This window comes from Aethalodelphis obliquidens, unplaced genomic scaffold (assembly GCF_003676395.1).
Source record: "Aethalodelphis obliquidens isolate GAN/ISIS:26980383/991018 unplaced genomic scaffold, ASM367639v1 scaffold5, whole genome shotgun sequence".
In the NCBI taxonomy this organism is placed as follows: domain Eukaryota; kingdom Metazoa; phylum Chordata; class Mammalia; order Artiodactyla; family Delphinidae; genus Aethalodelphis; species Aethalodelphis obliquidens.
Window position 1 is genome coordinate 5,933,525 of NW_020837949.1, and position 27,753 is coordinate 5,961,277.

At 52.2% G+C, this 27,753-nt stretch overlaps 1 protein-coding gene across 1 annotated transcript; it reads left to right on the forward strand.

The window, feature by feature from the left end:
- Positions 1–7,357: 7,357 nt before the first annotated feature.
- Positions 7,358–27,664, forward strand: GBX1 (gastrulation brain homeobox 1). The gene is made up of 2 exons (XM_027101502.1): positions 7,358–7,982; positions 24,409–27,664. The coding sequence occupies exons 1-2, from the start codon at positions 7,457–7,459 to the stop codon at positions 24,969–24,971; spliced, it is 1,089 nt and encodes a 362-aa protein (XP_026957303.1). The 5' UTR covers positions 7,358–7,456; the 3' UTR covers positions 24,972–27,664.
- Positions 27,665–27,753: the final 89 nt, after the last annotated feature.

The window sequence follows — 27,753 nt, forward strand, 5'->3', positions numbered from 1 at the left end:
TAGTATCAGAAAAGGGCTGAAGGAGAGCCAGCCAAAGGACAGGGGCCAGAGGACGGGGGTAGCAAAGAGGCTTGTGTAGGGCAGAGCCGCTGCGGAACGAGGCAGCGCAGACAGTGGGGCAGGATGGTAAAGGCAGCCTTGGGGTTGGGCAGTGAGGTGAGGGTCAGGAAGACAACGGGAAGGTGGGTGCACAGGCCAGCGAGCACCGCAGGGTAACCACAGTTCAGGTGAGAGTGAAAGACCCAGGTTTAGAAAAACCACAACAACTCTACCTACTGCCTGTCCTGTAGGTCAGGGAGCGCCAGAAGCACACCTGGTTCCTGTCTCTCCCGTAACTGCTCCTTCAATTAGGCACTGAGCTGAGAGGTAACACCCCTGGGTTCTAGTCCCAGCTCTGCCCTTAACTTGTGGAACAGAAGTCTCGTCCCTTCTCTGGGCCCAAGTTTCTGCATGTGTAAAACAAGAGACAAGGAGAGAGTCCCTTAGGGTCTTTGCAGTACCAGGATTTTAAGAACTTGTAGGCGCCCCGCCACCCAGGAGGCAGCCTGCAACCACTGGAGGGAGGGGGAGCTGCTCGGAGCCACGGAGCAGCCAATCCAGTGCACTGTGATCCGTGACGTCAGGGGTCGCCGGACGGATTTCCCCGGGCCCCAGAGTGCGCACGCGCCGGAGTTCACAACTTTCCCACCAGCCGCTGGGAGCGAGGCGGCAAATGGCGGGGCCCAGAGGGTGCGAGGCGGCGGGGGCGGGGCCTGGGCGAGACCGACAGCGCGGAGCTCGCGAGGGCATCGAGAGGGCCGCGGAGGTGAGTGGACCTTGATTCCCACCTGGCCTCACAGGCCTTGGGCTGACCGCCCCGTTTGGGCTTCCACGTGGGGGGCGCGGGGCGCGCGACGAGGATGGGACCGCCCGACGGGAGGGGCTGCGCCTGGAGCCCAGGCCCACAAGCAGTGGGGGCCGACCGAGGCCTGGCCCCTCATTTGTAGACGCTCCAGGCTGGGCCAGTCCCCACAGGCCCACCTCACAGGGGAAGTGGGCGCAGGCGAAGAGACAGGGGTGGGGGAGCGGCTTCTGGCCGGGCTTGTAGTCACGCGTGGTTCCGCTCACTGCTTGGGGCCTTCCCCGGGGAGCCCCGTCTTATCCCAGCTCGGGGTCCTGGGGAGAATGCCCCCCTGGCCATTCGTTTGTTTAGCAGAGGTTTGAGTGCCTCCTGTGGCCTGGGCGCCGGCGACACAAAGGCCTGTCTCTCTGGTCCCCACTAGAAAGTTCACTCTAGTGGGGACAGAGACACTAAGCGAACAGATGGGAAAGTAGCAGAGTGATAAGCCCTTCGCAGAGGAATTCCCCGGTGATTGACCAAGAGTGACTGGGAGCTATTTGAGTTCAGGTGACGTGGAAGCCTCCTCTTTGAGTAGGTGACATTTAACCTGAGGCCTGAATGACAAGGAGGAACCAGCCGTGTGAGCGGAGTGGGGAAGAGAGGGGAGTGACATGAACTGATTTCTGTTTTCAAAGATGGCTCTGGCTGCGGAGTGGCTTGGGGGAGGGGAGGGGAAGGGAGGGATGCGGGGGAGGGAGAATCAGAGACCCGTTAGGAGGCTACTGGAGCAGTCCAGGCAAGGATGGGAAACAGTAGGTGAGACTTGGGACCCTTTCTGGAGACTCACTGGGACTCGTTTTTTTGTTTTGTTTTTGTTGTTGTTGTTTTTATTTTTGGCCACACCGCGCGAGAATGAGGGATCTTAGTTCCTGGACCAGGGATGGAACCCGCCGCTGCCTGCAGTGGAAGTGCAGTCTTAACCACTGGACCACCAGGGAAGTCCCTCAGTGGGACTTGTTGATAGAGTGGATGTGGGGGGCTGAAGGAAAGCATAATGCAGGATGACTCCCCGCCCCTTTTTCTTGGTGGAGCAAAACTGGATGGATGGTGGTGCTAATTACTAAGGCGGGGAAGATGAGAAGAGGGCGGGTGGTGAGGGAATCAGAAGGTCTGTCTGGGAGATGTAAAGTTGGAGCTGCCTGTTAGACGTCTCAAAGAAGCTGTGTTACATGGTCATTTGGATCTATGAATTTGGCATTCAAGGATAAGGACAGGCCTGGGGATATAAATAGGGAGAAAATGCATGTGTTTGCATGTGAAAAATGTTTAAAGCTCTGTCCCAAGAGAATCCTGACTCTCAAGGGGAGGACTTTCCTGAGAAAGTCCTGTTTATGCATTTTGATGGAAATTCTAGTTAATTCCCATCCACGTCATTCATTTTGCGTTTGCTGAGCCCCATGGTTTAGGCACTAGATACACAGCTATGAATGAGACCTGCTCCCACCCTCAGTGAATTTTCCATGTAGTCTGAGAAACAGGTGTGTGAATAACGAGTTCAAATACAAGGGGGCAATGAAGTGAATGCAAAAGACATGTGGTAGCAGGAGCTGAGGGCCTGAGGGGGAAGACAAGGATAGGGGCGGGGGCCTGGGAAGACTTCACAGAAGGTGGGGTGCCTCTCCAAGAGTGATTAGAAGGGGGAAGTGTTTCTGACCATATCTGGAGAGCACTGGTTCCTTGCCAGATGCCTTTTTAAGGAGGGAGGGCATTAAGAGGAGAAGGGCAATATGGAGTGGTCAATATGAGAGGCTGCTGCCCAACTTCACGCATTCTCCCCTTAGCAAGGCAGTGTTAGGAAGGTCCCTTCTGGGGTTAGACATCCAGACACTCTTACAAGCCAGGGCGCTTCCTCCTCAGCCTCCTGGCTGCGGGTCCCCACGGGCCCAGAACCTCTCCCCGGTAATTGCTTTCCGTAATGTGTTTGCTCCAAACCAATTTCACGCCTCCGTGAGGACTCCGCCCTGCACTGGAGGCGCGGACCTCCCCACCACCAACCTACCCGCGTGTATCACGTGCGCACACACAATCGGCACACATTTAACACGATACACACGGTTCAAGTACCTGGATACAACCAACATACATGAACCTACGTGTGTGCATACTAGACTTTAAGACTCTCGTGTACAATCCCCCTGCCCAACCAGTGCACTCACAGTTAAGTCCCCTGCAGCGCCCAGCGCGCTCGCCCTTGGACCGCTCACCTGGTGGTGTTCCTTTGCCCTCGGCACGTCTCCTAGACTAACGCCAGGGGGCGCTGCAGTACTCCACACCTCTTTCGAGGTGACGCAGTTGCGCGCTGCTGCCACCAGAGGGTACCCGCGGCAGAGCCCGACGTTCCCCACCGTAAGTGGACACTGTCCCGCCAATGAGTGAGGCGAAGGTATATTTGGATTTGACGTAAGAGTACTTCGTTCTTTCTGGGTGCTGGTTTCCAGTCTGTGAAGGGGAGGCCAGATGATGGGGTCGACATAGGCGCAAGCAGAGAGGGTAGATTCAAAATAAAATTCCTCTGTAGGAGCATTTCCTCAACTGGTGGAGTAGTGAGATGGGACAAGCCAGCACGTGGGCAATTAAAGAAGCACTTGTAGCCTTCCATTTTAGACAGTGAGGGGAGGTGCTTACCTACATGGGCCTGTTCAGGGTTTGAGTAGGAGAACCGCAGAGTTTTCTTCTCAGTAAAGAAAGGAGCCAGCTCTGTTCAGGTTTATGGTGACAGCTTCTGTCCTTGGTACTGATGGGAGAGTAAGAAGCACTGGAGAGCCACTGACTTGGGGAACTTCCATAATTGACCGCCCTGCTGTCTTTGTCAGTTTAGTGCAGGAAGGACTCATCTGGAAGGTTATTTCCTCATATTCACTTGATCCTTGCGCTGGCTGTCTGACAAGGCAGAGTAGATATTAATTGCTGTCTCTCTCATGGATGGAGAAGTTAAGTCAAAAAGGGACCAAGGTCACATGGCCCAGAGAGGGGTTAGAATAGGAACTTAACTTCAGGTCTTTTTACTCCAGCTAAGGCTTTTTTCCTTTTACCATGCAGCCTCAGTTCCACGGTCCATGAAAGGGGCAGGGACAGGAAATGGGCTGCTTCAGTTGCCACTCTGTATGTGAGGGTTTTATTCTCGTTTAGCTACTGAATGTCAAGGACTGTGCAGAAGTTACACTTCATGACCCCAGCACGGCAAGGGGACAGATCGAGGATGAAAATGGATTATAAAATACAGTACCTAACAAACACACACCACCAGGGCAATACCAAGTCCCCGAGGTCTCACGTGCCTCATTTCAGAGTTGGTGGCCCACTGAGATTTGTTGGCAACAAGCTTTAAGCCTGGACTCTCTGTGCCAGCTTGCGCAGAGAATTCCACTTTACTGAGTATAGTTCTGGGCAGTAAGCTCTTGGCTTCAACTGGGTGACACACATCTTCAAGATCAGAGGGTCTTTAACCTTGAGTCCTTGACAATGCATGATCCATTCTATCCCACCAAAGAGTGACAGGCCTATTAAAGTGGCCTTTTACTGAGGGGGCTAGTGGGAGGGAGGTGTTTCAACATCCTTTTGAGCTTTTGGAATTTTGTACTAGGTGATTTTATTACCTATGCAAAAAGTGAATGCAGTTGCTTTAAAAATGGCTCTTCCTTCAGCTTTATTTGATTGGTGGTGTTACCGCTCATACAGCTTTCATTTCAGTGATTGTGGCCCGAAGTTCCCTTGGTAACTTTTCCAGCCAGTAAGCCTCTATTATGTACCCAACACTGTAAAGCCATCACACCGAGTACCGACCTCTCACTTTTTAAGTAAAGTACACTTTAAAAAAAATTATTTGTTTATTACTATTTTGGCTGTGTTGGGTCTTCGTTGCTGTGCACGGGCTTTCTCTAGTTGTGGTGAGCAGGGTCTACTCTTGGTTGCAGTGTGCGAGCTTCTCACTGCGGTGGCTTCTCTTGTTGCGGAGCACGGGGTCTAGGCACGCAGGCTTCAGTAGTTGTGGCGTGCGGACTTAGTTGCTGCGCGGCATGTGAGATCTTCTCGGACCAGGGCTCAAACCGCAGGGCTCGAACCCATGTCCCCTGCATTGGCAGGCGGATTCTTAACCACTGTGCCACCAGGAGAGTCCCTACAATACACTTTTTTTTTTTTTTTTTTTTCGGTACGCGGGCCTCTCACTGTTGTGGCCTCTCCCGTTGCGGAGCACAGGCTCCGGACGCGCAGGCTCAGTGGCCATGGCTTACGGGCCCAGCCGCTCCACGGCATGGGATCCTCCCGGACCGGGGCACGAACCCGCGTCCCCTGCATCGGCAGGCGGACTCTCAACCACTGTGCCACCAGGGAAGCCCTACAATACAGTTCTGAAGTCTGGTCTTCCATACTGGTACCGTGCAATGCTTGGTTAGTTTTACAAAGGGTTCTGAAGAATATCTTTAGGAGGATGGACAAGGGTTACCGTGGTCCTTTAGGATACTGTTCCCAGACCTGAGTTAAGGCACCTCTTCTTTCTCCCTGGAGCCATCTTCCCACCAGACTTGTCTCTCAGAAGTTTCACTGAGTTCAGTGTAGAGCCCAAGATAGATCAGGACTGCATGGAAACCACCCTCTTCTCCCTTTACCTCTCTGATGCACTGTCAGTCAAGCATAACCAAAGAAGGTTTCCTTCTAGGGTCCCACCCTCTTCTGTCCCACTCTGGTGACAGTGTTTTTCAGGGTGCTGACTTCAATACGTCAGCCTGACATGAGTGGTGTTCACAGGCCAACACAACACTCCTGATGTGAACAGAGGTCACCGAGATGCAGAGTTCCTACCTGCCCCGCTCTCTCTTGGAACGCTGAGACTCTGGTGTAGGTTTTCCTCCTCACCTAAACCAAATAACTTCTTCTGTTTAGATTGCCTCTTCCTAAACTTGCCTGGCTATTCATTTCAGCTTGCTTGGCTCTCCCTGGCCCCGCCTGCATAACAGTTTCCCAGTGACCAGATGACCCTCATTTAGCTGGCCAGCTTGCTCTGCGTCCTGAAGCTCCGGTCACCCTTCTTCTGTTGACTTGCCTGTCTTAAGTCTTTCTTGCCCACTGACCTGAGGCTGCTATCAAGCAAAAGTGCCCATGACTTTTGCCTCCAGATTGACAAGTCTACTTCTGGGAATCAGGAGGACGGGGAGGGTAAAAGGCGCCGCCATTTCAGTGTCGGAGAATGGGGGAGGTGAGCAGAGTCATCTGCAATTAGCGGCTAATTAGCGCTGCTGACCCTTGGGGCTCATCAGCGCTCCTGGGGCCAGCCCCCAGCAATCAGCCAGGGCAGGTCGAGAGTGTCAGGCCCGGGAATGAATAGGGCTCATCAGCGGCGCTGGAGTCGGGGAGCCAATCAGGGAAATTAATAGCGGAAGAGAGGGAGAGAGAGCGAGGGAGGGCGACTGAGATTGACAGACAGACAGACAGACAGAGATACAGATTTAGGCGAGAAATGAGCGAGTGGGAAATGGGAATCATCAGATAGGAACAGGGATAGAAACGAGGGCAGGAAAGGGAAGGGTGGGAGGAAGATGGAGGGAGAAGGGTGAGAGGAATGGTAAGTACTTGACTTATAGTGAGGGCACTCGAGGAAATTACCCGCAGAGGCCAGAGTGAGGGACTCAGGGAGTGCGCGACGGAGGGGGAGTGAGGAAAGGCCAATGCCAAGAGGCACCAGGGGGAGAGTGTGAATGCGGGCTACCGAGGAGGAAAAGGGTCCGAGCCGAGGGGCCCAGAGCCGCGGCGGCCGCGGAGGAGCGCGCCCCCTGCCGTCCCCGCCTCGCCGCCCCGGGGGTCGCCGAGGTCCCGTCCGCCCGCCGCGCCTTGCTCTCGGGCCCGCCCTGTCGTCCGCCCCAGGGGCCGGGGAGGGGGCGTCGGGGGCGGGGGGCACGCTGGGGGACTGGGCCGGAGTCCGACGGAGGGCGGCGGCCCGGGGCGGGGGTCTCTGTGGTCCGGCCGCGCCGGCCGCCCGCCCGCCGCCGCCGCCGCCGCGCCCTCGCTGCGCTCTCCTCGCTGGCCGCCCCGCGCTCGGTCCACGCCGGGCCCAGCTCCCAGTCCACGCCCAGAGCTGGGTGGGCAGAGTGGGGGGCGGGCCGGCTGGAGGGAGGGGCACCGGCCCAGCAGCTGCCGCTGCCTTCTCGTCGGCCGCAAACTTTCACAAAGCGGCGTGTCCGGCCTCATCAATCTCCATTAATAATAGTTGGTTGGGCTGCGGGGGGCGGGCGGGGGTCCCGGGCCGGCCGGCCGGGCCGCTGGGAACGGCTTCTGCGGAGGGAGCGGGAGCCGGGCGCGGCGGCTGCGGGCGGAGGGAGGAAGTGAAGCGTAATTTGAGGAAGATGGATGAGTCCGGAGGGCGACACCCCCAGCCCTCCCGCTCGCCCGCCCCCTCCCTCCTTATGAGAGAGAGAGGGAGCGCGGCGCCGGAGCCACACTGCGCCGAGCCCGCGCCCCGCCGGCACCTCGGCCCGGGAGCCAGGGAGCGAGCCCTGCGTGTCCGCGTGGGGCGCCCGAGCCGCGGGGCGCACGGCGGCGCTCGGAGGGGAGCGCCCTGGGGCGGCCGCAGCTCCGGGCACGATGCAGAGAGCCGGAGGCGGGGGCGCCCCCGGGGGCAGCGGCGGCGGCGGGGGCCCGGGCGCTGCCTTCTCCATCGACTCCCTGATCGGGCCGCAGCCGCCGCGTTCGGGCCACTTGCTCTACACTGGCTACCCCATGTTCATGCCTTACCGGCCCCTCGTGCTGCCGCAGGCGCTGGCCCCCGCGCCGCTGCCCGCCGGCCTCCCGCCCCTCGCCCCGCTAGCCTCCTTTGCCGGCCGCCTGACCAACACCTTCTGCGCGGGGCTGGGCCAGGCCGTGCCCTCGATGGTGGCGCTGACCACCGCGCTGCCCAGCTTCGCGGAGCCGCCCGACGCCTTCTACGGGCCCCCGGAGCTCGCTGCTGCCGCCGCCGCCGCCACTGCCACGAGAAACAACCCCGAGCCGGGCGGCCGACGCCCGGAGGGCGCGCTGGAAGCCGAAGAGCTGCTGCCCGCCCGGGAGAAAGTGGCAGATCCCGCACCGCCCCCGCCTCTGCACTTCTCAGAGACTTTCCCAAGTCTGCCGGGTAAGTGCCGGGCGACCAGGGCGCCGGGCGGGAGGCTCGTTCACCTGGAAGTCCCAGGCAGCCGCCTGCTCGGAGTCTCGGCACCTGCCCGGAGCCCTGGAATCCCAGACCCCCGGATGGCGGGTTCTGCGGAGCCACCTCCAATTCCGCTGCCGACGCGGCTCCCATAGACCCCAGCACCGCCGCCCCGCCGCGTCTCCAGAGTGCCTGCAGCCTCACCGGAGACTTGCCATCGCTCCCGCCAGAGCAGTGCCTTTCCTCCCAGCAGTCTAGTCCTCCAGCCTCAGCTCCTGCGTCTCCTTTTCAGAATCCCTTCATTTTTCTCCTCTGCTGGGAATAGAGAAGCTGCCAGTGTGGGATTCCTGGGGACACCAGCAAGACCCCTGGGTGAGGGTACAGTGGGGCAGCTGTCAGTTCATTAAGGGCTTCTGAAGAGACGATTGTACTGACCGCAAACGGTCTCTGTGAGCGCAGGGGCAGAGGGAGGGTCTTAGAGTGGTGCTGACGGTGAGGGTGGCTGTCTTTCTCTCACAGTTGTAGAGGTCACTTTTTATTGGCAGATTTAGAGCTAAGCCTTGAGGAACCAAGTAGGGGTCCTAAGGGAACATTAGCTTGCAGGGGGCCTAGCACTGCTGGACCAAGGTTGACTGGGAGGCCAAGAGAGAGGCTACAGGCTAGGCTGAGTTGGGTGTGGCCCAAAGGCCTGGAGTCCACAATCCAGCTAAGATTCTGGAACCAGTGAGATTCAGCTAAGAGATATTCAGGAATCCTGGACCCTCCACAGGAGGACTCCCTCTCAATAGAGGCAAGGTGTTTCCGAACTGAACCCTGTTGCACATCAATCTAAACAGGCTTCCCTATTGATCCTTAACCTCCAGAAGCTGGAAAAGCTTTCCGCCATCCAGGAGCAGATTCAGGTGTGCTGAGAGCCAAAGCTTACGCAGTCTGGTGGGTGGGCCCCATTTAAGAAGAAACGGGCTGCCTGCAAGTGTGGCGATCCTGACGAGCGTAAAGCTCGTTAGCGGCAGGATGAACCTGCCTCTGCTTAACCAGGTTAGCAGGTGGAAGTGACCCAGGAGGCCTGGGGGCTGACTCTAGTGGAGACAGGGAGGAAAGCCAAGAGCCCTTTTGTCCTTTGCCAGCAGAGAGCAATTCCTGAGGATAGGTTCCTGGGCCCTCTTCCAGACCCCAAGGGCTGCTGTAGAGTCCGCCTTCCTCTTCTTTGCCCCTCTAGCCCTGGGCATTTTGGCCTTGGGGATTCAGCTGTTGGGTTTTTTTGTACCTGGTTGGACCAGGAGGAGCCAGTGACTGACGTCTAAGCAGCATCTCCTGAGGAGGACCCAAAGGAAATGACAGAGCAGCAACTGGAAGGTGGGAGGAGATGCCCACAAGATGAAAGGGGCCAGAGTGGAGGGAAGGAGGGGCAGCTGGCAGGAGGATGGGAAGAGGAAAAGATCAGCGGGATGTTTTGAATAGGGTGGTCCTAAGGCAGAAAGGGAAGCGAGGCAGGCGTCAGAGGGATGGCTTTGGAGGCAGTAGGAGAAGCAGACACCCGAGGAAGAGATGAGCTGAGCAGGAGGAGAGAGGAAGACACCCCAGTGGAGGGGAGCTGGGGGGATTATCCCCAGACCATGGGAGAACAAGCAACGTGTCCTACTCTTTCAGGTTCCCCTCAGTTCTTCTTTTGACCCATTCGTATAATGGGGGCTCTTTTCTGAAGCAGATAGAATATTGGCAGTAAAACCAGACATTGAGAGAGAGAGAGAGAAAGGAATAAACAGAGGAAAAGAACAGAAGAGAAATACTGAGGAATAGAATAGAGGAAAGGATGAACAAATGAGCTGTATACTCAGATTATCCAAAGAGCATATGAGAAAGGAGAGGGCCACCTATTGGAAGAGGCATGTGCAAGGGATTTCTAGCGTTGGCGACACGAAAAGGGAACAGTATTTCTGGAACAGAAGTGTGTGTGTATGTGAAAGAGTTCTGTCTTGAGAGGATTAGGAAGGAACTAAATACATATACTAGTAGGAAAGAAGGGAAAGTGTCAACACTAGGAGTAATTTTTTTAAAAAGGTGTTTCAATACTGGGAGTGAGAAGAAACTGGAAGTTATATATAGAGAATGCTGAAGGAAAGATCTTCATCACTGGAGGGAATATTGGAAGCAGTAAAGAGATTGTACTTCGTCCTTGGAGTAAAGACAAGGAATTTCTTTGCTAAGAACGATGGGAAGGAGGCCTTACAGAGGAAGAGTTCTGAGAGGTGCTGGCGTGAAGGCAATCATTCATTGGGAAGAGATACACATAAAGGGTTTACAGTGGGGCTTGCGGGGCTGAGCAGTAAGGAGAGGTGTCAGAAGGAACATTCGAAGGGGATGATGAGTGGGAGGGCTTCTCTGTGAGCGCAGCTTCTTATCCTTCTCAGCGCAGACTCTCAACCCTTCCTCGCCGCTGCCGTCCACCTTCCCAGTCTTGATTTTTCCCTAACGTAGTCAAGAAAAGACATGGCAATTCCAGAAACGTTAGACATCACATCAGTTTGGGGAGTGATGACACATGCATGCTGAAAGTGGTGGGAAAACAAACACTCCATCTGGGGAATTGTATTAGAGGATTTAGCATGAAGTGAGAGAGTTCTCAGATGGAATAAAGGGGTTGAAACCTCAACATAGTAGAGTTTGGAGAAGGAACGACATTTTTAAAATGACAGGGGAAGGATTGCTGTCCTAGTTTGAATGGGTGACATGAGTCTGAAATTATTAATTTACATTTGTCTAGCGTTTTACAATTACTAGCCCTTTTAATGAAATTATAGTGAAGATAGGCCAATTTGGAGAACGGTGAGCAAAGTTCTTTTTGTTGGGAATTAGAAGGACTATTTCTAAAAATTTTTCTGAGAGTTGAGACAGATAGCACCGTACTAGAACTGATGAAGAAGGAGACAGAACTTTATTATGATTAGATGGCAGGGGTAGAAGCTCTATTAGCAGGCAAAAAGAAATACTGTGTACAGAAATAATGGGGTAGAAAAGGTATTGAGAATGGTATATGGAAAATAATTCTAGGTTTGGCGTGTGGGAGCAGGGGGGGTAGCTGGGAGAGGTGTCCTAGGAGGAGTGATAACAGAGAATTTTGAATTAGTAGGGAAGATTTAAGAGTATGAATCAACAGAAGCGCCCAGAGTAGTGCTGTCTAGCAAGTCATTTATGTAATTAAAATAATTTTGCTAGCCACATTCAAATAGTAAAATGAAACAGGTGAGACTAACTTCACAGTATATTTTATTTAACCCAGCATGTCCAAAATATTATTTCAGCATTAATCAATATAAAAACTTTCATGAGCTGTTTTATATCCTCTTTTCATACTAAGTCTGAAACCCAGTGTGTATTTTACACATTCAGCACATCTCAATTCAAACTAGCCCTGTTTCAGGTGGTCCATAGCCGCACGTGGACCATATTCGACGTATCAGATCCAGAGAGTCGTAAGAACAGTCACGTGAAAGTGATGAGGGAAAAGGAGCTTTGAAATGGGTGGATAGTGAAGACCTTGGTGTATTAGGAATACGGAGATAAGAGAGCAGTAAGCCCCAAATGACAGGAAAAAAGAGAATTCTGCCTTGAATGGGACAGGGAGAGATGATCTTGTGTGTGAAGGTGTGTGTGAGCTCTGACAGTTATCAAAGCTAACTTAAGGATGTGGTGTGAATACACATCACAGAGAGGACAGGTGAAGAGGATGCTGTGTGCTGGGGAATGATGAAAAGAGCTGGCCATTTGGAGAAATGCTGGAGAAAACTTTAAATTGCAGGTGTCTAGAGCAGTGATTCATTCAGGGAGAAGAGGGTTGGATTGCCTGAAAACAAATAGTTAAGAGCTGAGGGATGGTGGACACTCCAGATGTAATTGTTGGACTGACCGTACAAATCCAGTGAGAGGTTGATATGAAAGATAATGCCAGTACTGAGCATGGTGGAGAAAAGAACATTTGTGGTTGAGATGGTATAGAAAAGAGAACATGACGGGACAAAGCTGGGAGATGGCAGTGTAGTGAACATTATTTTTTAAAACTAAACCGAAAAAGATGTGCTAATTTCTGAAGAGAGATTGGCAATGATAATGGAAATCATGCGAGGAGACTAGGGAGACTTCCTGGGAGCATGATATCTGAATGCTGATTGCTGTAAGTCAAGCACCTGGTTATAGCTAGCGAACATTGCAGATGACCATCAATTTCTGAATAGGTGTCCATTATGACTGTCAAGATATATTTACTGATGAGAGAAAAACAGGAAGGGGTGATGTGACATGGGATCAGAGACTTCTGTTGTTCGAAGCAGGAGGGAGCTTTTTCTTGGGAGTGATGGAGAGCATGTTTTCCTAGAGATTTTGAGGAGGAGTAAACAGGGAGAGCGATTGCTCCATTGACACGTATAGAAAGGCAAATATTGCATTAACTTAATGTGATGGAAGGAACGTCTACTTAGAAGTCGTGACCCATGGGTCCAGGTCTCAACTTTGTCAATCATTAGCTGTACAACTTTGGCAAGCCACTTAGTTCAATTCAGGGAACGTTTATTGTGTGTCTGTTATGGCCTTAGTATTGTTTAAAACATTACAGGAGATTCAAAGTCTTATAACTTCTCTAGGCTTCAGTTTCCTCACCTGTAACATAAAAGCTTTAGTTCAGATGATTTCTTTTTTTTTTTTTTTTTTTTGCGGTACGCGGGCCTCTCACTGTTGTGGCCTCTCCCATTGCGGAGCACAGGCTCCGGACGCGCAGGCTCAGCGGCCATGGCTCACGGGCCCAGCCGCTCCGCGGCATGTGGGATCTTCCCGGACCAGGGCACGAACCCTTGTCCCCTGCATTGGCAGGCGGACTCCCAACCTCTGTGCCACCAGGGAAGCCCAGTTCAGATGATTTTTAATGTTCCTTTCACTTTCATAGAATTAAAGCTTATTTCTCTAGACTCAGTGTTTAGTCGGGCTGTTAACACAGACTCCATGGACCTCCTGTGAGGAGATCTGTTAATTATGGGTGGGAAAAAAATTACATCTTTATTTCTACTAACTTCTCACTAAAATTTGGCACCTCCTGTAATTATGAAGGTAGGCCAGAAACCATGGTAGTTTCCCCAGTACCTGAGATTTTTGTCACCAATAGAAATCACAGATATTTTCGTAGAAATTTACAATCTTTGGTGACATCTTGTTGTTTAATGATTTAGGAAAGAAACGTAAATTATTCTCAAATGCATTTAAAATATTTGATAACTAGATTTTATGTAATTGGCTTCTAATGTAATCCTGTGTGTTTTATGTTATGCACCTAAAAGCATTATTCCAAGAAGTGGTTCACAGGCCTTGTCAGGCTGCCAAAGAGACCCGGTTGAGAGAGAGAGATCTCAGAAATGACAGCGGAAAACGTTACTGGAGGTTTGGAATGCGATCCTGAGATGCCTTGTGCCACAGTGAAGGTAGCACTTGGGAGGGTTGGAAGACAGAGGGGTCTCTGCTGTGACAAATGCAGCTATGGAGGTACAGATTCTAGATGGTAGGAGCATAATCCTTCGACTCAGAGTGATGGGCATGAATAGTCTGTACTGGGAGTAACGGGAGAGAGGCAGTAATTGGAATAATGAGCGGGAAATGTTTTAATTGGAAAGAACGAGGAACATAATCTAAGCAAAGTGCTTTGCATTGACAGTAATGTTACTCTCAATGCAATACAGTGGGAAGCTACAGGCAAGGATTTTGCCTTGGAAATAACGGGGAAAGAGGATCTTTGCAGTGAAACGGATTGGGGATTAGGAAACAGCAATGAGAGAAGCAGTGGGGTAGATGTACAAAAAGAGAGAAGCTTAAATGGGAACGATGAGAAGGAAAGAGTTGGCTGGGGGAGAACTTTTACCTAGAGGGGATGGGAAATGCCCCAGGCCGGGGCCGGACAGAGGAAACCCCTCATCTGAAACAGTGAGAAGGACAGAGCGCTGTATGCCCGTGGTGGTGCCCACGGCTGTGACGGTGATAAAGGAGGCCTGGATCGGGAGTGGTAGAGAAGAGGTTGGGGTTTTTCACTGGCGATACGATCATGCTGGGAGAAAGTTACAGCTTAGAGTAATGTGGAAGAAGTTTTGATGTGCTGATTGGGAGAGTGCTAGGGAAAAGAGATGCTTGCATTTGGAGTGATAGGAGAGTGACCTTCACGAGTTGAATTAAGTGTTAGTAGGAAGAGACAGCACTGTATGGCAGGTAGTCATGAGGCAGCGCCTTCATCCCCTTCCCATCATGGAAGGGAAAGGAATACTCTTCCAGTGATGAAATGAGAAGTCTGTATTAGAAGCAAATGTGGGGGGGGGGGGGGGGGGGCGGGGGGCAGTGGGGAGGGCTGGGGGCGGGGCATGGAGTACGGGGGCGGGGGGGGGGGGCTGCCGGGACTAACAGAGACTAGGGTTATGAGGAGAAAGCACTGGGGGTAATGGGAGATGGATTTCTTGACTGTGAATTATGGAGGAAGTGGTATTAAAGTAGAAGTATTGGGTAAGCTGGAACTCTGTATTGGAAGCAATGGGAAGAGAAGTGATGCAGCCGTGTACTAGGAGGGAGGAGGATGACACTATCCCAAGAGGGAAGGGAAGAAGCACCTTGTGCTGGAATAGGTGAAAACTATCCTATAAATTATGCGCAGATACTGGGCGTATGGAACTGATTGGTCTTGGCCAAATCACACCTCTGTGTGTCCCAGCTTCCTCATCAGTAAACTTAGGGGTTTGAATTAGGTGATCTCTAAGGTCGCTCCAGCTCTACAATTCTGTTTTTATCTGTAAGGATACTTTTATTAATGAATTGTTCCCTTAAAAAAAAAAAAGCCATCCTGAGCAAAGGGATTGGGAGAAGAGATTCTGTACTTCTCAGCGCTGAGTTATCAGGGTCACTGACAAGGAGGCGCCTGGGATGCCTACATCTTGAGATGAATTCAGGGCTGGGCTTTAGGATGGAAAAGGCCTCATCATCTGGGATCCGGATGGTGTTACCTGAGCTCTGGCCGTTTACAGCCATCATACTGAATGAGAGAAACATTTGATAAAGGCGGGGGTAGATCTTATCTAGGCCAAAGAGACTGGGGATCGATTGTGACGGAGTTGACGTGGTGAGGAAGGAAGCAGTGCCCAAAAAGAAGACTTGTGCTGTGAAATCAGTTCCTGGTCTTCTGTATTATTTCTCCATCTGGTACAGAAGTTATGATAGGGTGACGGTGGGTTCCGGTCTCTTTTTCATTCAGTGATGACAAAGAGATGTGGTGTCGCCCAGAGGAACGAACGCAGGCTTTGGATGCAGATCTAGGCACCACCCTTTTCGTGATCTACAGCAAAATACTAACCTCTGCAGTCTCCGTTCTCTCACCAGTAAAATAAGGGCAACAGTTCTTACCTCACAGAGTTAAGGATTAAATGAGAAGATATTTGTCCAGCATCCTAAAGTAATAGGTGTGCAAGAAATCCTGTGTTGTCCGTGTACTGGAAATGGATGGGAATTAAGCTTTCCTGGGAGTTAAGTTGGGGAAGACCTCTTTACTAGGAGTTGTGATGGGTGGCACTCTCTGTACTGAAAAGGACAGATTAGAAATAGCGCTGTGTTCCGAGGACTGGTTGTATGGGACTTGCCGGGAGAGAACATTGCGTGAACCTAATACGGGTAGAGTTGGAGTTTTGTCTTTAGCTCTTTCTCCCTCTTTTCAGTTTTCCTGTCTCACATTTTGGTGAGACACTCTGTGTAGACACTCTGTGGACATGGCTGCCCAAAGCCCTTCTGTGTCCCACTGGGGCCTGTACTTCCCTTCTCTCTGTTAAAACAAACATAAAACCCCAAACAAGCAAGAAAACACCCCTCCTTTTTTCTTCCTCAGAATTCCTGTTCCCTCATGTATCTGATCTCAGCTCAGCGTTAGGAGCACAGCTATTGGATTAAAGTAATTCACACTGGATGGATTATGGAGATCTTTTCAAGTCCAGATACATTTCAGACTCGTGAAGTTTTCGGCGGCATTATCATGACTAATTTGAGGGATGACCTGGGTTTCTTTTTGGAAAAATTATTTCCGATGGGATTGGTATGGGAGCGAGGTGGGGAGGCTTACCCTCCCTGGAGTCACGCGAGTACTGTCCCTTCTAGTTAGAGCAGCGTCCGCAGTCAGAACTCTTCGGGTTGCTTGTGACAGTAGCTCAGCTCTAAATTAAGCTAAAATGGGCATTTATTGATTCACGTGGATCCAAAAATGCAAACAGTGTCGTTAGGTCTTTTTTTCTTGCTCTCAGTCTGGCTCCTGTCTCTTGTCTTTGCCTCATTTTCTCCTGATGAGAGGAAGGGGAGGACACAAGCATAAGCAGCGCTAAATTCTTATAATCCCAGATCAGGACCCCAGTGAATTCTAGCACGTGTAAAATCCTAGGACCGCTGATGCACTAGCTCGAGTCCAGTCCCCAGAGAGACCGGATGTGCGGATTGGTCAGCTCCAGGTCACCGTCCTTGTGGTCGTGAAGGTGGAGAAATGCAGTTGACAGCCCCCCTCTGCTGGGCAGTTGATGGGGAGCAGTGGCCAAAGGAAGGGGATGCCATCAGTGAACAGGCGGGTAAGTGGTGCTGGGCAGGCAAAAACAAACCCTAAACAGATGTCTATCAACCAGAAACAAAGAAAAGAATGTGCCTTTAACTCCCTTTCAGTATTAGGGAGGAAAGCCTTCTCCCTGGCTAGATAAGCAGTGCCAGGAGTGCTGGATACTGGGAGTGAGACTCTGAGAGGGTTCTGTAATGCGGAGGGCAGGCAGAGATGCCGGTGGGAGGAAGATGTCTGTTCCTCAGTGAGGCTGACTCCTGGGCAAGGCAGAGCTGTCCTTGAGGGATGAGAGGCGCTTGTACAGCAGAAGCTAGAGAAGATTGGTATTAAAACTGTTTCCATAAATGGGCAGTATTATTCTTTAAATGAGAAAATACATTTCTAAATAAAAGAAATGGTGATGGGCTTCCCTGGTGGCGCAGTGGTTGAGAGTCCGCCTGCCGATGCAGGGGATATGGGTTCATGCCCCGGTCCGGGAAGATCCCACATGCCGCGGAGCGGCTGGGCCCCTGAGCCATGGCCGCTGAGCCTGCGCGTCCGGAGCCTGTGCTCCGCACCGGGAGAGGCCACAACAGTGAGAGGCCCGCGTACCGCAAAAAAAAAAAGAAGGTGACTGGTAAGATTACATCATACAAACAAATAATGATGGAAGAAACAGCAGAAAGATTTGGAGGGAATTTTGTCTTGGGAATGATGGGAAAAATAGCCTGTGAAAGGACAAAGGTGGAGTTTGGTGAGTGAGGCCTCTTCTGTGGTGATTTTAAGAATCTTCTCCGCGAAAGGTAAGGGAAGATGTTGATGATTAGGCTGGAGCTCTGGGTGATAAGTGAAAGGGATGCGGTCTAAACTAAAACTGGGTTTGAGAGGAAGCCCACTTGTCTGATGAGGCATCTGGGGAGGGCTTCTACTGCAGGTGGAGGGAAGAGAAGATATTGTACTGGAAAGGATGGGAAGAGCACTGATTGGAGGTTTAGGAGACCAGGATTCCAGACCTGGCTCTGTGCCTAGCTGTGTGCCTGGGGGAAATCATTTCATCTTTGTTCTTTTAATTTTTTAAAATTTTTGGCTGCATCGGGTCTTCGTTGCTGCACGCAGGCTTTCTCTAGTTGCGGCGAGTGGGGGCTACTCTTCGTTGCGGTGCATGGGCTCCTCATTGCAGTGGCTTCTCTTGTGGAGCATGGGCTCTAGGCACACGGGCTTCAGTAGTTGTGGCTCGCAGGCTCTAGAGCGCAGGCTCAGTAGTTGTGGTGCACAGGCTTAGTTGCTCCAGAGCATGTGGGATCTTCCCAGACCGCGGCTCGAACCCGTGTCCCCTGCATTAGCAGGCAGATTCTTTTCTTATTATTATTTATTTTATTTATTTATTTATTTATTTATTTTTAACTGCATTGGGTCTTCATTGCTATGCGCGGGCTTTCTCTAGTTGCGGCGGGTGGGGGCTACTCTTCGTTGCAGTGCACAGGCTTCTCATTGTGGTGGCATCTCTTGTTGCAGAGCACGGGCTCTAGGCATGCGGGCTTCAGTAGCTGTGGCATGTGGGCTCAGTAGTTGTGGCACGCGGGCTCTAGAGCGCAGGCTCAGTAGTTGTGGCGCATGGGCTTAGTTGCTCCGCGGCATGTGGGATCTTCCCGGATCAGGGCTCAAACCCGTCTCTCCTGCATTGGCAGGTGGATTCTTAACCACTGTGCCACCAGGGAAGCCCCATTTCATCTTTTTGAAACTCAGTTTTTTCACCTGAAAATAAGGTTACTAACCTCCCATTACTACTACTAATAGGTCAGCTGTACTTCAGTGAGTTGCTCAAAGATGAAAGAATAAGTGTGAAAGTGCTTGGGAAAGTTAAAGGTCATACAAGGGTGCTCTTGGCAATGATGATGTTAATATGCCATGAAAGGAGCTCTGAGCTTGGGGCGGTGGGGAAGTCGCCATGAACTTGTCATGAAGGTGGGAGTGATGTAGAGGAAGTTCTCATGTCCATTTGGAGTAAAGAATGCTGAAGAGTCATGGGGAAATGGGAGAGAGAGAAAGTGAATTTTCCTTCTTGTACCTAAAATTGTAGGAAGGAGTAGTAGCATAATGTGGGCATGAAATTAATGAGGATGAATGAAAAGCACATTGAAAGTGGGCTAGTTGCCATCAAGGACGGGAGAAAGGACCATCTCCAAAGGAAACAAAGAAATAATTACACACTGGGCGTGTTGATGCAATGAGGGTGGTGGCAGACATGCCTCTTTTTTGAGGGGTGACCTGGGTTTTTTCCCACTTTTTTACCCCACCCAAATTGGTTCTGTATTCAGGAAGCTGGGCAGTTGTCCGGAGAGTGGTTTGGGGCGTGTGAGGGTAGTGGCTCTTTAAATGGAGGGAAGAGAAGTCAGAACTGGGTGTAATGGGGGAGAGGCTTCTCCTCAGTGCGTAATAAAGACTGTGTTTTATGTCAGCTGGACCACAGCAGGCTGCGTGAGGGCCGAATGGCACAGGGGCTCTGTCTAAAGTGGTTCTCCAGTCCTGCGGGTGGTTTCCGCTCCACTACCCAGGCCCAGCATCCTTGGTGACCTCAGCCGCAGACGCCCTCTCTAGATGGTAGGAGTCTGGTGCCACTTGTTCTTTCTACTGGAGAACACCTGCCACGGATTCCTTTGCCCTTGATTTCTTCCCCAGTCTGACCTGACTCGTTACCAAGTTAGGGCTTCTCTTCCTCTCGGAAGGAAAGCCCCTTGCAAGGGCGCCCCTGGAGTCTGAGTGCTTCTCTCTGGGGTGGAATGACACCCCTGGAGTGGACTCTATAAGTAATCATGGTTCGAACCCTGCGATTTCTGCTTCTTAGGATAATAGCATCTACCAGGAGAACTCTGCATGTTTCCTAATAACCAGTCTGCTTCAGTGTCATTTCCCCTAGATAGACGCCAAAGTCTTCACAGACTGTAGACTTACCCACAGGGAACAAGCTGAAAACAATGTACTCTTTTTTTCTTTTCTTTTATATTGGGGTAGAGTTGATTTACAATGTTGTTAGTTTCAGGTGTACAGCAAAGTGATTCAGTTATACATATACATATATCTATTCTTTTTCAGATTCTTTTCTCATACAGGTTATTACAGAGTACTGAGTAAAGTTCCCTGTGCTATACAGTAGGTCCTTCTTGATTATCTATTTTATATATAAAACAATGTACTCTTACATTACCAATAATGTTATTTTCATACCCAAAGGACAGAACCTCTCTGTTTGGCCTACCTACCTACCTAGCACAGTAAAATTGTTTCCAGTTAAACATTTTTCCTTTTGCTAGAATTTTTCTCATCAGGATCATTATTTCCCATTGAAAATTTTCTACGTCTTGTTTTGTTGATCAAGTTTTTTTCTTCACGTCAATCAACTATAGCATCTGCAGTTAGAAATGTACTTTTATGGACATTATATCTACCAGGTCCAATTATTCTAAATCAAAGGTTACAAATAGAAATTTTATCAACAAGATGCACTTCTGTCAAGTTTTAGCCAAAACCATTTTTCTAGACGCCATCTTTGTTTTGAGTATATTTACTATTAGTATGCATTATGAATTGGATAAAATAAAATAGTTTGCATTTATTTTTTAGCTCATTCATGAGAAGAAAACAGTAAAGCTGTTTCAGGATCGCTGTATTGTAAAGGGTCGACCTGCCGTGCTGCTCGTCGGAGCCCTCACAGTAGCTTCCGTCACTTTGGGCCTTGCATTCTAAAGTGCTCCATCTGTCGGTGGAGCAGAGAACAAACAGCAGGGCTCCAGACGCATCACTGTTCAGGGTGGAAAAATGTAGGGCGTGTTGGGTTTTTTCCGAAAGCTTTTTACTCTCTTCCCCCCGTGCCCCGGTGTTTTTCTGTTTTCTCCCTAAACTTTTCAGCCTTTCAGGTTCTCTGACTCATCATCTACTTCTTCTGCCGCTATGTCTGCCCCCCTCGTGCCCCAGTCCTCCTCCTGCTGTGCCTTTCCTTCTCCCTCCCCCTCAGCCTCACTCACAGCCCCGGACCCTCTCCTCTGAGAGCGGAGCTGTGTTTTCCCCGTCGGTTGCTTTCTTCTGTTTCCCCGCCCCCACCTCCTTAGAAGAGTTGCTTATCGGAGCCCTCAATGTCATGATTCTAAAGGCTCAGGGGGGCACTCTGCCCCTGCCACTCAGGACCCCACCGGGATCAGGTAACTGAGAGAGGTTGTGGACCTGTGCTTCTTATTTATATGGCTTTAAAAGCGGCACTGGGGGTGGCGCACTCGTGTGGGCTTGATTTTATGGAATCTGTCTGAGGACAGAGGGATGGATGGTTTGATCTCAGGAGGGCCCTGCCAGATCAGGAACCTGGGAACCTCATCTCAGTCATCATCAGTTTAGATTTACTGGACGCCCCCTGGGTGCTTGGAGCTGTGCTAAATGATTTCATCCTTCAAGCCCTGAAATCCAGTTTCTGCCTTTTTAGCAGCTGTTTAAAATATTGTAATACTGGGCTGAGTTGTAACAAGCTTTTGTTGTTCTTTCTGTTACTCTTTACTGCAAACCGTGTTTTAAAAATCAGAAATTAAAAGTTAGAGGATTTAGTAATGATGTTGGGGGTTGTTCTTGATTTCCTTTAGCATAAGATCCTATAGATTCCTACCACATATGGGTTCCTCTACAGCGAATGTGAGATCAGAGGGCACACTGAAAAGTGGGTAGAATAATATTCATGGAGAGAATGTCTTATGCCCGGAGCTGGGGTGAGGGAGCAGGGCTGTAGGGAATATTATAGGAGAGGCTTGAGAAAGGAGGGACAGAAATGGAGAGGGAGAAAGTGCTTGGCAACAGTTTCTTTCATTCAGTCAACAAATATTTATGCAGTGCCTACTCTGTGCGGGTAACTTTCTAGATGCTGGGGATACAGCCATAAATATAAATAAAATAAAAAATGGTTCCCTTCATGGAGCTTATGTTCTAATAGGAAGAGACAGCCAATAAAATAAGTTAATAAAGTTAGTGACACATACTACAGCAACAAGCAAAGCAGAGAAGGGAGGTCGGGAGTATTGGGAGTTTTAATTTTAAAAAGGATGATCAGAGAAGGTCTCATTGATAAAGACCTGAAGGACATAGGGAATGAGTCAGTGCAAAAATCTAGGTGAAGAATATAGTGTTTCAAACAGAAGAATAATTGGGGCAGGGGTGGGGGGAGGGGCAGAAGCAGGAGAAAATGTTGATGAACCGGGTAAGAGACGAGGGTGACTCAGGCTAGTTGGACATAGAGGAGGCGGTGAGAAGTCGGGTCGGGCATGGGCGGTGCGAGAGAGTGAAGGTCTGGTTTGAACAACACGGAAGACGGAGTTACCATTAACCGAGATGGGAAAGACGGGGGCTCAGATGGGGAAGGACTGGCTCAGGAGAAGTCTCAGGAGTTCAGTTTGGGACACGTCACGCTTGAGTCCTGGGGAAGAGGAAAATGGTGTGGGAAAGAGCCCTTAATGACATGAAAGGGGAACCCAAGGATCTGCATCTTGCAGAAATTAAACAGATTTTGGCTAGATAAGGAAGAAAGCCCGGGGTGGTGGGAGGTGAGCATCATGAGGGGTACGTCACCTGTGGACAGTGGCAGTGGATGTATCTCTTGACAGCTCGCAGAGCTGGGTGCCGGTGGAGCCTGGGTGGGCTGCTAGTGAACGAAGCCCACCTGCCGGTGGCAGCAGCGAGCAGGGACAGCGTGGGAAGCCTGGGTGAGGCTAAACCAGGGTGCGCCACGTGGGTTTTGCAAAGGTCAGATAAAGCATGAAGCCCTCCAAGAAGAGGAGGGGCTCAGGCATAAAGATACCCCTGGGGTGTGAGATGAGAACACTGACTGAGATGGAGGTGGGTGATCTGGGCAGGGCCTGAACACTGGCCTCTAAGGAAAAGAACACAAACTGGCTCCTGAGGAAAAGGGACAGGTGTGGCTTTGCATCCGTGAGGGGAAGGGACAGCTCTGGGGTCCGGGACGGGAGCTGAAGGTGACTGGGCTGGTCCTGGAGGCCCTGAGCAGTTTTTGCAGGGGGGCAGGCAGATGGCAGCGTTTAGAGAGGAGCTCCAGCCAAGCTCTGAGCATTGGGATGCCGTCCAGCCGCGCACACACGTGCACTGCCCCGTTCTCTTATAAAGCATTTCACTGTTGCCCCAAGTCACTTAGCTCTGGGTTATAGTCTCAACCTCAGAGTGTGCTTAGGAGCGTACACGTGACATGTGGTGGTGTGGATAGACGTACCGCCACGTCTGCAAAGTCCTCCCCCCTTTACACAGTGAAGTCCACTGGTAAGGAGCTGACTGTTCAGTTTACGGATTACCTGTTTTGTTCTCTTTTCTACTGGTTGGTTTTCTTTGGACTTTTTGTTGCTCCACTGTTTATTGGTCCTTTGGGCAGAAAACAAGGGAGTTTGTAAAACTCAAACACTGAAAACCTTCGTAATGCGTTATTTGCAGTCCTGACAAGAGTGTCAATAGATAAGATGAAAACCAGTGGCTGAATTAAATTTTAGAATTATGTATGGATGAAAATGTTTATATGCCTGGGATCACAAATGCTCAGTAGTCTGCTGAGTCAAGATTTCTTTCTCCATCTTCCTCTCTGTACCCCCCCTTGCTGAACTTCTGTTTCTCCCTCCTCCTTCCATACTCCCTCCAGGTCCCTCACTGACACCAAGCTCAGGGTCCTCAGGATTCTGAACTTGGGCAGAAAGCAGCTGTTCGTGCTTCTCAGCAACCTTGGCTGGGAAAGAGGGAGGGTGGAAAAGAGATGATGTCTTTTTAAAGTTAAGGAGAAGGACTGAAAGGGTCCTGGAGGGCTCAGTAATTGGACGAAAAATCCGGCAACTGATAAGGTGGCGTGCGGTGGGGCAGGCTCCCTGCTCTGGGCTGGATGGTCTGGTAAAGGAGAATTGGGGAGGTGGGTACAGAAACCTCCTGACTCGCAGGTGCGTGGGCAACACTTCTTGGACCCCGATTGCGGCAGGGGGAGGGACTCAGATGACCCTGAAGTTTCCATCTGGAAATGAGATTCTGAGATTCCAGGACTTCACTGGCGGTCCGGTGGTTAAGACTCTGCACTTCCAATGCAGGGGGCACGGGTTCGATTCCTGGTCGGGGAACTAAGATCCCACATGGCATGCGGCGCCGCGGCCAAAAGGTTAAAAAAAAAAAAAAAAAAGATTCCAGATTTAGGGAAGAGGGAAGGGAGGGAGGCGCGGAACAGAGGTGAGCACGTATCCCTTCCCACTAGGCCAGCGAGGAGTCCTAGGAGAATAGCAAAGGCTGCAGCTGTGGTCTCCCCCTCTCTCCTGCAAAAGTGAACTCCCCAACGTTGCTCACTTCTGCCTCTAGCCACTGAAAGGACCCCAAGCCAGGTTCTGCACTGCTTCCCTCTGGCCTGCGGCTGCGCCGTCGGGGTCTGGAGGGGGCGTCAGTGAGTGGCAAGCCCTCGGTGTGGGTCTGGAGAGGGCCGGAAGGGAGCGGGTAGGGGAAGCGAGGCCGCAGGGGTGGGGGGTGGCGGTGTCACAGTCCTGGGGACGGTGCTTTTCTGATCCATGCCCGTTGCCGCCCCCACTTTGCGGAGTGAAGTCTGTGCTGGTTAATACCTTTCTTCCCATCTCTTTGTCTTCCCGAACCTCTTCCCACCCCCCACCCCGGATGTCTCCCCTCCCGCCCCGTCTCATCCCCTCCACGTGTGTGTCTCCTCCCGCTGTCGTGCGGTCCACGCCTGGCCACGGTTCCACGTGCCGCCTCCAACCTGTCCGCCTTCTCCTCGCCGCCTCTCCCCCACCCGCTGGCTCTCACTCCCCCCAGCCGAGGGGAAGGTGTACAGCTCGGATGAGGAGAAGCCGGAGGCGCCGGCGGGAGACCCAGCAGGCAGCGAGCAGGACGAAGGGGGCTCGGGCGGTGACAGCGAGGACGACGGTTTCCTGGACAGCTCTGCAGGGGGCCCCGGGGCCCTCCTGGGACCCAAAGCGAAGCTAACGGGAAGCCTGGGGACTGGAGCTGAGGAGGGGGCGCCGGCGGCGGCGGCGGCGGCGGGAGTCGCGGCTCCTGGGGGCAAAAGCCGGCGGCGCCGCACAGCCTTTACCAGCGAGCAGCTTTTGGAGCTGGAGAAGGAGTTTCATTGCAAGAAATACCTGAGCTTGACCGAGCGCTCCCAGATCGCCCACGCCCTCAAGCTCAGTGAGGTGCAGGTCAAGATCTGGTTTCAGAATCGGCGGGCCAAGTGGAAGCGCATCAAAGCTGGCAATGGGGGCAGCCGTTCTGGGGAGCCTGTAAGAAACCCCAAGATTGTCGTGCCCATACCCGTGCACGTCAGCAGGTTCGCGGCGCGGAGCCAGCACCAGCAGATGGAGCAGGGCGCCCGGCCCTGAGGGGCTCCCGGGGACGTCCTGAGTCTGCTCGGAGACTGGGCCAGGGTCCTGGGGACCAGAGGGGCTCCCGCTGTGATTCTGCCCTCGGACGGCGCTCAGTCGGCAATTCACGTAGCTCTAGGGGGGCTCTCCTGGCACTTGGCCCTGAGCCACTCCAGAGACCCCCAGGACTGGGGCTTCAGGGCTAAAGGGGCTTTAGGTTCTTCCTGTCGAGGAGCTGCTGGGACTGAGTTGGACCCCTAGGGCTCGGCAGGTTCCTGGCTGACGCCCTGGAATCGCTTCTGACGGGGGTGGGAGGAAGCCGGGGTGAGGCCTAGCCAAGCTGATGGCGGCTCCTTATTTATTTTGTGTGGAGTTTGTATATATGGAGCTGTCTGCCTCTGTCTGTCTGCACCCCTGCGAGGGGCTGGGGAGCTTGTGTGTTTCCTCCATCCTCAGCCAGTTTGGTTCCGTCTCACTGTCCCAGGGTGGGTACCGCCTCGCCTGTCTATAGTACAGGACGCGCAAAGAAGTGAAGTGGAACTGTCACTAGCCCGTTAGAAACCCTTCAGCACCCACCTGTCTTTCCTGTAATCTACCTCCACTAACGTCCTCTCCCGCCGCAGGTGCTGCCCACCGTCCCCGCCTCCAGCTCTCACGCTCCTGACGCGGCACCGCTTTTCTCTTTCCCATTAAACAGGCAAGCTTCTGCATCTCTGTTTTCTGCTCTTTGCAAGAGTTTGCAGACTTCAGGTAGAGGGTTCACTCCCTTTTGTGTTCTGAGGGGAAATGAAGTACTTGACCCTAGCTTAGACGGGGCGTGTCTGGCCGTGTCTAAGTAGGTGGAGGTTATCAGTCGTGTGAGGGACTGGGGCTGGCCGGGGGCTCGCCCCCATCACCTGGGAGCCCATTAATAGATCCTCTCCCGTGTAGAGGACATGGCAGCTCAGTCCATCTCTGCTGCTCTTTGATATTCCAGACATCAGGGCCTGGAGTAAAAAGACTCATTTCTAGTGCTCTAACAGCATTAATTGTGGTCTCCCCCCACCCCCGGCCCCACCGTCCATTGCACCGTTTACGAAGCTTGGGATCCCAAGTCCTCTTCTGCTATAAAATGAGTTTGGTTGAGAGGGCCCACTGCGGCCTGGACGAGGCAGGAATGTGTCTGACGGCTCTGGAAGGGTGTGTGCTGTGGAGGAGGCTTGGGGGTTGGAATTCTGTGAGCAGATTAAGGAACAGCGTTAATGGTGGACGAAGTAAACATACAGACATGAGGCTTCAGGGGCACTTGCAAGAAACAGAGTAGACCGAGAGGGAAACGAGGCAAGCTGAAGCTGTTTGCCATTCCCCCACCTTCACAGACGGGCTACCATCCTGGACCAGCGGTGGAGCCAGGCCGCACAGGCATCGGGGGGACAGAGTTACCACAGAAACCAGCTGAAGTCGGTATCGTGGTTAACGGGGCTTCCTGGGAAGAAACAGGACCTGCATTGAGTTGGGAGGAGAGGTGGAGTAGAACAGAAAAAAAAAATTGGCTGTGAGTGAGGCCAGGTCAGAGAGGGGAGGGAAGTCCAGCTCAGTCCAGCCCCCGGCCAGCTTCCTCACCTGCGTCAGAGGGCACCTTGCTGCGGTTCCCCATTCCTGGTTTGCAAGCCAGCCGCTGTCTAGTTGCTCACGTCTATTGCCTGCCTCTTCCAGTGAGACCGAGATGGCCCTTCCCTGGCAGCTCTTTCCTCCTAGCTGGTTCTGGCAACCAAACGGAACGCAGTCTGGAGCTGTGACTGGTCACGAGCAATGGTGGCACGGCGCCCTGGCTGGGACACACACAGCCAGGTCCTCGCTATCTTTTGGCTAAATTCCAGCAAGGCTGGAGAATCAGGCTGAAAACATGTAGTCCAGACCAGCCCCATTCCTGATCTAGATCAAGGCTGTCTGCTACCTTTGACTCACCCACATGGGGAACCTACAGGGTGAGATTCTTTTTCGGAGAGAAGCCAGGCAGAGGTCGAGGATCCCAGGAGCTGCTGTCTTGATGCCGGGAATCCGGGTGGGTCCGCACGTCTAGCTGGGCTGGAGCCGAGGCCCCCTGGCTCTGCCCCCAGTGAGGGGAAGGGGGGGCGGGGAGAACTAGCAAGACCAAGGCCTCCATCTGCCCGTTTGTCCTGCATTTACCTCTGAAGCCTCCTAAACTATACCAGGCAGCATTCAGCCACCCAAGGGGCTTCTTTTCCTTGGGGAACCTGGAGGTGATTATTGCTAGTATTTTCTGAGCCCAGGAGCCCAGTCTCACACACACCCATGGCCCTGTCTCTATTCTGCCCTCATCCTTGTTTAAGGCTCTTGTCAGCCTGGCGAAAGGACCAAGACAGTGAAATCTGGTTTCCTCTCTGAATAGCTTTACTTGGCTGATTTCCCTACATACAGGCAAGGGCCGTGCAGAGCGCCAGCCCGCCACACCCAGTGTACGAGGGCCACCAGCAGAGCAGCTCCAGGAACCGGGGGAAGCAACGGGCTCCCTAGGGAGTAGGGACCCTAACTTAGCAGTTCTCACCCTTCAAGAACAGGTACAGAGGGGTTTCTCCCAGGTTTTATTTCTAGAATAACTAAGGGATAGTCCGAGGGAAAAGCAGCAGCTCTGGATTCTGCCTCCAGTTTGGCAAGGGGTTGGTGGAAGCCAAGGGGGCTGTTCTGCTGTCGGTGACCCACCCCCTCCCCTCTCCTCAAACGCAAAGCCTAGGGATGAGTTCCCCAGAGAAGCGCTGCCACTCAACCCATCCCGTCCTCAGGACTCTCCCCCCTGGGC